The sequence below is a fragment of the Apodemus sylvaticus genome, chromosome 3 (genome assembly GCF_947179515.1).
Source record: "Apodemus sylvaticus chromosome 3, mApoSyl1.1, whole genome shotgun sequence".
NCBI classification, from domain to species: Eukaryota; Metazoa; Chordata; class Mammalia; order Rodentia; family Muridae; genus Apodemus; species Apodemus sylvaticus.
The window spans coordinates 101,680,129-101,688,584 of NC_067474.1; the positions used below are offsets into that span (position 1 = coordinate 101,680,129).

The following is an 8,456-nucleotide window of genomic DNA, read 5'->3' on the forward strand; positions in this document are numbered from 1 at the left end:
CTGCCATAACTCCCTGAAACTGTTAAACACGTTCTATCATAAGCTGCCTTGCTTATGGTGTTTTACCATAGCAATGGAAAAGTAACTAAGATAGGTATGATGTTTGGAATTAAGGATATCCTATCGTTGACGATAAGGATGAGAAAATGATAAAACACAACATGAGAAAGACCTGATAATTCTAATATTCAGCAAATATGAGATGGGAGAAATTGTTTCTATATGCTCAATATTCTGGCACTAAGGGAAAATTTGAAAATTGAACCGAGATTTGTAAGTGTAAAATGAACAAAGAAATGGCTATCTCCTGTGTAAGTGGCTTTTGTGCACCCAGGAGCTTGTCTTAGTTTGAGGTTCCATTGCTACGAAGAGACACCATGACCAAGGCAACTCTTATAAAGGCAAACATTTAATTGAGGCTGGCTTACAGTTTCAGAAGTTTAGTCCATTATCATCAGAGTAGGAAGCATGGCAGCCTGCAGGCAAACATGGTGCTGGAGAAGGAGCTGATAGTTTTGCATCTTGATTGAAAGACAATCAGAAGAGACTGGCATCATCAGGCAGTTAGGAGGAAGCTCTCTCTTCCATGATGGGTGGAACCTGAGCATAGGAGACCTCCAAAGCCCACCCCCACAGTGACACACTTCCTCTAACAAGGCCACACCTCCAACTAGTACCATTCCGTAAAGGCCAAGCATATTCAAACCATTGCAGAGGTATAAACGTATAATTTGTAAACATATGAAAGTAGGTAATGTTGTAAAATGAAAGCCAAAGGGAATCAAAAATAGAAAACAATCTAAAAAGAAAACCTTGAATTCACCAGCATTTTAAGAATTATTAAATAATGTTTGATGATTAAAAAGTTATTTGGCTGATTTAAAACAGATAAAATGATGTTTGTTATATGGTTGGCACACCTAGAACCATTCTTCGAAATTGATCCTAAAGAGTGTCATAAAAGAGTTAAAAATTACTGAGTGTGGGGACCGTTGTTCCTCAGTTTACTTCCCTACCCTGCAATGTGAGGTTCTTATGATTTAGCTTTGGATATTTTCATTTCTACTGGATTACTCTAAGACTTCATTCGTCCTAGGGCCTTTGCCAACTAGCTGCTGTCTAGTTCCTAATTTAGAATTTCTAATCACAACTCTCTGTAAATCCCAGAACCACATAACCAGGTGTCAAGATCAAACCTCTGAGTCCTCCAGTCTCTTGTTATGAAGACACCTTCCTTTTGCCAACAGTTAGTACATAATGTAATTAAAAATGATTATCTGATCCTACAGGGACGATGCGCATCTCTAACACCAGTATTAAGGAGGCCAGCCTGCATCACACATTGAGACTCTCTTTCAATCAAAACTATTAATAATTTATGCTTCCTACTGAAAAATAAAAATTTCTGTGAGGAAAAACTAACTTCCAACTGTTTTAACCATATTCTATTTTATTTTGAAAGCTAGCATGATCAGGGATTTCTTTTTGTCTGTTTTTGTTTTTTTCAAGACAGTGTTTCTCTGCGTCAACCTGGGTGTCCTGGAACTTACTCTGTAGACCAGGCTGGTCTTAAACTCACAGAGGCCTGCCTACCTCTGCCTCTTGAGTGGTTGTATTAGAGGCATGTGCCACCATCCTTGGGCTTTAGGTGCTACTTGAAGCTTGAATAAACAGGACATCCATTCTTCATTTGCGATTACAAACCCAGCCTTGACAATAACTCAACAATAAACATGTGAAAAGTCTAAAAGTGAAACTTCAAATAATAAAAATGTTAATTAAAAATAATCTTGTTACTAATGAAATTTGAAGGTGAACATGATCTCATATGTGCTAAATACTAAGATATAATAAATAAAATGTATAAACATTGGAACTGATATAATAAAGCACGCGAGTAAATGCTATGCCTAGGGGACTGATGACCCTAAGTAGATGCTTTTAACACATACCTGTTTAACATGATCACCAAATATTGGGACAAACTGGATTCATTTCATGGTGAAAGCAGAAAAAAAAATCTTTTAAAATAATTAAATGTTAGAGGCTGGAGAGATGGCTCAGAGGTTAAGAGCACTGGTGCTCTTCCAGAGGACCCCAGGGTTCAGTTCCAAGCATCCACAGGACAGATCACACCTGCCTGTTACTCCAGTTCTGACATTCTCACATAGCCATACATGCAGACAAAACACTAATGAACATAAAACTAAGTATAAAATAAAACATTGGAATATGAGACGCATGTGTCCCTAATAATAATAAATAAATGTTCATGTCTGGTTTCTCATTTATTAGCCTTGCTAGCCTAATAGGGAAAGGACTGATGTCTTGAGTTTTGCTCTGGTACCTTCTCAGGAAGTGATCTATTTTTTCTTTTCCCACAGGTAGAAAGAAATCCCTCGGAAGTATCTCTTCACAGCCAGGCCACGCATCAGAGCCACTCAGGAAATGTTTACCCCAACTCTTGAACCAAGCAGCCTTCCAGAACTTAGGTCCTGGGAAGAAATTCTCAAGACTAGTCTCTTTTCAACCAAGCTCTGGTATAAAACAGACTGAAGATCTGTTAGGGCACCTGGATGATGGGGGTGGGGGTGGAGGGGGTGGGGGGGGAGGGATTTTGACGATCAGGATGTTGTTCTACTAGTTTGGGGAAAAGAATGTCGTTCCACTAGTTTCCTGGGATTGCTTGCAATTGGCCAGAAACCACAGGGAGAGGGAAGGAGAAATAAAAGAAGGTTAATCACTCATAGTTAAGTAAATTACGCTGCATACTTTTTATTTATTTATTTATTTATTGGTCATCAACAAGTTGTAAGTAAGCTCTCTTTATACCAATTTTGGAAAATCTTGAACTGAGAAAATAAAAGTCCAGGAGGATGCAGGCCATTTAGAAGACAGCCAGGAGGTGGAGCAGAAGAATATAAGTATATTCTTAGTTTGCACACAAGTAAACCCTAGAAGGATTTGGAACTTCGAGAATAGAGAATTATGGCAAATTATATACTTATTCTCAAATCAAAGTTAAAATTTGCCAGTAGCTAAAGAACTTTGCATGTTAATAAAAATACTTATAAAAGCAAAGTTCAACACAAGGGAAACGCAAAGGGTAACAATATTTTGGAAACATTGACTTGAATATTCTATCAAATATTATCATTATCCAAATCAGGGTAGAGTTTCGTGTTCAAATCCTCTGCGCTTATTACAGATTCCATAAGACAATGGAGGAAACATTTGTATGCTCTGGAGAAAACAGTGGGCAACGTGTAAACTATGACATGTTCAACTTTAACCATTTAAAAATAGTGTTTGGAAAACAAAACCCTGAAAACCGTATTTATGAAGGGATTATCTCTTCTGCCAAATATTCAAAATGTGTCATTAGGACCAAAATTTAGTGACAAGTTAAATGTCATGTTTTAAAGAAAACTTTATACAACCAACAGTTTAATTCAACTCAGTTTATTTGTTAAATTTATTAATTTATTAAATTGAGTGTGATGCAAACTGTAAAACTGTTCTTGAAGAAAAAAAAAATTAAAACGATACAATGAGTTCCTCTGCCAGGCTTCTTCAGTTTGAACAAAGGTTCCATTTCGTTGCTGTTCAGGCAAAGACCATAAGCGTAAATCTTGAAAAGAATGCGCTCTTGAAAAGTGCTAAGAAAAGAAAAGCTACCGCTGCAAGCTTAAGCACACGCACGCGCATTCCTGCAAGCTTACATAATGGCCCCTCTACAGGCCTCGCTGGCTGGGCGGAACCCCGCCCCCAAGTCCCGCCCACGCCCCTCCCCCCACCCGCCGCCCCCTTGCCAGGTCAGCTGCGCAAGCGCAATAGCCGTGCAGCCGCTCCTAGCCCGGGGGATCCTGGGATTCGGCCTTTCCGGAAGGTCTGGCTGGGTGTCGGTGCTAGGCCGCCGTTCTAGGCCCAAATCGGAATTCCAGGCCCCGTTCCGAGCCAAGTCGGTGGCCGCGGCGACCCAGCGGGGATCGCAGAGGACGCATCTGCAGCTCGCTGAGGTGCTGCGCCTTGGAGGGCAGCAGCCGGGGTGCGCAGGCCGTGACGGCCCCTCCCCCGCCCTGAGCGCTGCGGCGAAGGACGACAGCCCGGGCCGGACGTGGTGAAGCGGTCGCGTAACTGCCTCAGGTGATGACTCACCCGCTCTACGGTCAGCCTTGAGGTGCGTGCTGCTGCTGCTGCTGCTGCTGCTGCTGCTGCAGGGCGGACGTCGGTGTGCCCAGAGCGGTGCTGCGGCGGGCGACCGCTTGCGCTTGCCCTTGGTTCCGCGGCCCAGCGTTTCCCCAGAGCGTTCTCTTTGTAACGTCTGCGGCCTGCAGCGCGCTGCGAGCTCCGGGTTCTCCCATGAAGGTGTCTCTCGGTAACGGCGACATGGGCGTCTCTGCCCACCTGCAGCCTTGCAAGGCTGGAACTACGCGTTTTTTTACCAGCAATACGCACAGTAATGTTGTATTGCAAGGCTTTGATCAGCTCAGAATAGAGGGGCTGCTTTGTGACGTGACTCTAGTACCTGGCGATGGAGAGGAAATCTTCCCGGTTCATAGAGCCATGATGGCGTCTGCCAGTGATTATTTCAAGGCCATGTTCACAGGAGGCATGAAAGAGAAAGATTTAATGTGCATTAAGCTGCATGGGGTGAACAAAGTTGGTCTGAAGAAAATCATTGATTTTATCTACACTGCAAAGCTGTCTCTTAATATGGACAATCTTCAGGACACTCTTGAAGCAGCCAGCTTTCTACAGATCTTGCCAGTTTTGGATTTTTGTAAAGTATTTCTTATATCAGGCGTCTCCTTGGATAACTGTGTTGAGGTTGGACGGATTGCTAACACCTACAATCTTATAGAAGTGGATAAATACGTAAATAATTTCATCCTGAAGAACTTTCCTGCCTTGTTGAGTACCGGCGAGTTTCTGAAACTCCCCTTTGAGCGGCTTGCCTTTGTGCTTTCTAGCAACAGTCTCAAGCACTGTTCTGAACTTGAACTGTTCAAGGCGGCCTGCCGCTGGCTGAGGCTGGAAGACCCTCGGATGGACTATGCTGCAAAATTAATGAAGAATATTCGCTTCCCACTGATGACACCACAGGATCTCATCAACTATGTGCAGACAGTAGATTTCATGAGAACAGACAACACCTGTGTGAATCTACTTTTGGAAGCAAGCAATTACCAAATGATGCCATATATGCAGCCAGTGATGCAATCCGACAGAACTGCCATTCGATCTGATTCTACTCATTTGGTTACCTTAGGAGGAGTTTTGAGACAACAGCTAGTTGTAAGCAAAGAGTTACGGATGTACGACGAAAGGGCGCAGGAGTGGAAGTCGTTAGCCCCCATGGATGCTCCTCGATACCAGCACGGCATTGCTGTTATTGGAAATTTCCTTTATGTAGTTGGTGGTCAGAGTAATTATGATACAAAAGGAAAAACTGCTGTTGACACAGTTTTCAGATTTGATCCTCGTTATAATAAATGGATGCAGGTGGCATCATTAAACGAAAAGCGCACATTTTTTCACCTGAGTGCCCTCAAAGGACATTTATATGCAGTTGGTGGGCGCAGTGCCGCTGGTGAACTGGCCACAGTAGAATGTTACAACCCAAGAATGAATGAATGGAGCTACGTTGCAAAAATGAGTGAACCCCACTATGGCCATGCTGGAACGGTATATGGGGGTTTAATGTATATTTCCGGAGGAATTACCCATGACACTTTCCAAAATGAGCTCATGTGTTTTGACCCAGATACAGACAAATGGACACAGAAGGCTCCTATGACCACAGTCCGAGGTCTGCATTGCATGTGTACAGTTGGAGACAAGCTGTATGTCATCGGTGGCAACCACTTCAGAGGAACAAGTGATTATGATGATGTCCTGAGCTGCGAATACTATTCGCCAACTCTTGACCAGTGGACACCAATTGCTGCTATGCTAAGAGGTCAGAGTGATGTTGGAGTTGCTGTGTTTGAAAACAAAATTTATGTTGTTGGTGGATATTCTTGGAATAACCGGTGCATGGTAGAAATTGTCCAGAAATACGACCCAGAAAAAGATGAGTGGCATAAAGTTTTTGATCTACCAGAGTCGCTTGGTGGCATTCGGGCTTGCACTCTCACCGTTTTTCCACCTGAAGAAAACCCTGGGTCACCTTCTAGAGAATCACCTCTATCAGCACCTTCAGATCATTCTTAGATCCAAGGTGTAATACCTTTTCAGTGTATCATGGATGGTCTTGTATGTCCCCTTCAATTGTCTCTCCTTATTGCTACAGTTAGTAGATAAAAAGGTAACTTAGGTTTTATTTTTGTTTGGCTTCATATTGTTTATTAAATAGCTAACAAGTGCATTTTGAAAAGTATTAAATATATTAAGCTGTTTTAACAAATGAAAAAGAAACAGAAAATTAGATGTTTTTGTGGTGTTACATATGTCAAATTGTAGATGATCATAGTAAATGTGTAATTATGTCTATTATACTAAAAAATTGAAACATTTGATTTGACTGAACCATTAAATGGAGGTTCCCTGTTCTAACCTAAAATAAAGATTGCCAAGGTATAGCTACCTCCCTCTTGGATAGTTTTGGACAATCTGTTAACTAGGCTGTGTGATTAGTTTTAGAATATTTGAAGTTTCTTAGGTAGACAGAAATAGTAACAATATTAACTAGAAGCAGGAGGTCAGGATTTATTATCTCACTGGAGAAAAGATGGTAAGTGTGTACACTAGTCAGATATTCATGCTCAAACAAAAATTTGTGTGTACATACATACTTATAAACGTTTTGATAGAAAGTTCAACTGTCATGAAGATAACCTTTATTTCCTTCCAAAAAGCAACTAATTTTATTTCAATGAAAATTCAATACCAGAGAGTCCGTGTCTGAAGTCTTAAACAGAATTTAGATAGCTAAGGGCTACAACAAATTAAATTGACAGCCTAATTTGTCATTTAATGGAATTGTTTCTTTAAATGAAATTTAATTGATTTTTCTGTATATTCTATGATTCCATGCGTATAGATTATTTAGCAGAAGGCAAGTTTCAAAGAATTGTGATTTTGGGGGGGGCGGTTGGTGGGTTTTTTTGTTTTGTTTTGTTTTGTTTGTTTTGTTTTTAATCATTAACCTTTATCTGTGAAATTCGGGAGTTAAGGCAGGCAAAGAAGCATTCTCAACAAAGCTCCAGAATTTTAAGTTTTAGTCTCCCTCCTCAGTCACTCTGACATATGTGATTTTGAGTGATTTCTGGTGCTGCTGTAGCTGGTAAGCATCCTGTAATGTGTGAGCTGCCTCAAGACTGTGATCTGAGCAAACAAGAGATAAACCCTGTTCTGCATCAGATCAGAAATATGCCTTTTTAGCCTTGACTCAAGGATAGAACCAACTTCAGATTCTTTAAGAAGTCAGCTGGTTTCTTTAAGGCAGTGCTAAAGTAGACCTTTAGTCTTCAATACTGTGGCAATGCTTTCTGGCTGAGAATTACATGGGAAAATCTTAAAGGGAACTTATCAGATAAATGGAATTATAGTGTCCCTTGGTAATGAGTGATACTGAATACATACTTTCCTGGGAAAATTGTTCAACATGCATACACACACCCACATGCATGCACACACACGCATGCATGCACGCACGCATGTCTTGCCTAGTCCTGGGAGAATGCCAGAGTGTAAATCAGGAGCAATGTTATTTACTCCCTTAATATAATTCAGACGAAGGAAAAGGATTTGGCTTCTGGCATCTGAACTTAACTGCCCATACATATATGTGTTGATTCATTTTAATGCTTTTCATGATTTCTGCATTGACAGAATTTTTATACTTTTTTTTTAATGACTTTTTTTGTTAACTTCAAACAAATTTGAGTGCTTTTAGAAGTTAAGGTAAAAATTGATACTAACTTTGTGTATTGAATAAGCGAGTAAGAAATTGCATCCTGGTTTTTTTTCTTCTTTTATTAATAGTAAGATTGAATACTTGTGTATTTTGAATAGCTGTATTTTCCCTTTAGTCAAATGTCAATGTCCTTTTCCTTGTGATATCTTTTGGAGTTGTTTTGTTTTTCATATCAAGTTACAGGATCTCTTTATATAATAAAATTACTTAACAGATATTTTCTTGTGTTGCCTTTTATTCTCCCTCTCAAACTCTTAGTTTTACAAATGGAGGCTGTTCAGTAGTTTTTGAAACCAAATTTGTCCCTTCTGTATTTTGACCTTTGGATAACTTCCCTATGGTATATTTTATTTTATTTTTTATTGGATATTTTATTTTACATTTCAAATGTTATCCTCTTTCCAGGTTTCCCCTCCATAAACCCCTATCCCATCCCCACCCTCTCACCCACTCTTTCCTCATCGCCCTAGCATTCCCCTACACTGGAGCATAGAGCCTTTATAGGATCTAGGGCCTCCTTCCCTTTGATGCTACA

At 40.5% G+C, this 8,456-nt stretch overlaps 1 protein-coding gene across 1 annotated transcript; it reads left to right on the plus strand.

Annotated features, from left to right (window-relative positions):
• The first annotated feature begins 3,830 nt into the window (after positions 1-3,830).
• On the plus strand, positions 3,831-8,136 carry Klhl9 (kelch like family member 9). The gene has a single exon (XM_052176735.1). It carries the CDS (start codon positions 4,363-4,365, stop codon positions 6,214-6,216), a length of 1,854 nt encoding a protein of 617 aa, XP_052032695.1. The 5' UTR covers positions 3,831-4,362; the 3' UTR covers positions 6,217-8,136.
• The last annotated feature ends 320 nt before the right edge of the window (positions 8,137-8,456 follow it).

What these genes read in the sequence shown, in the direction of transcription:
- Klhl9 (XM_052176735.1), top strand. Translation starts at nt 4,363, where the DNA reads ATGAAGGTGTCTCTCGGTAACGGCGACATGGGCGTCTCTGCCCACCTG.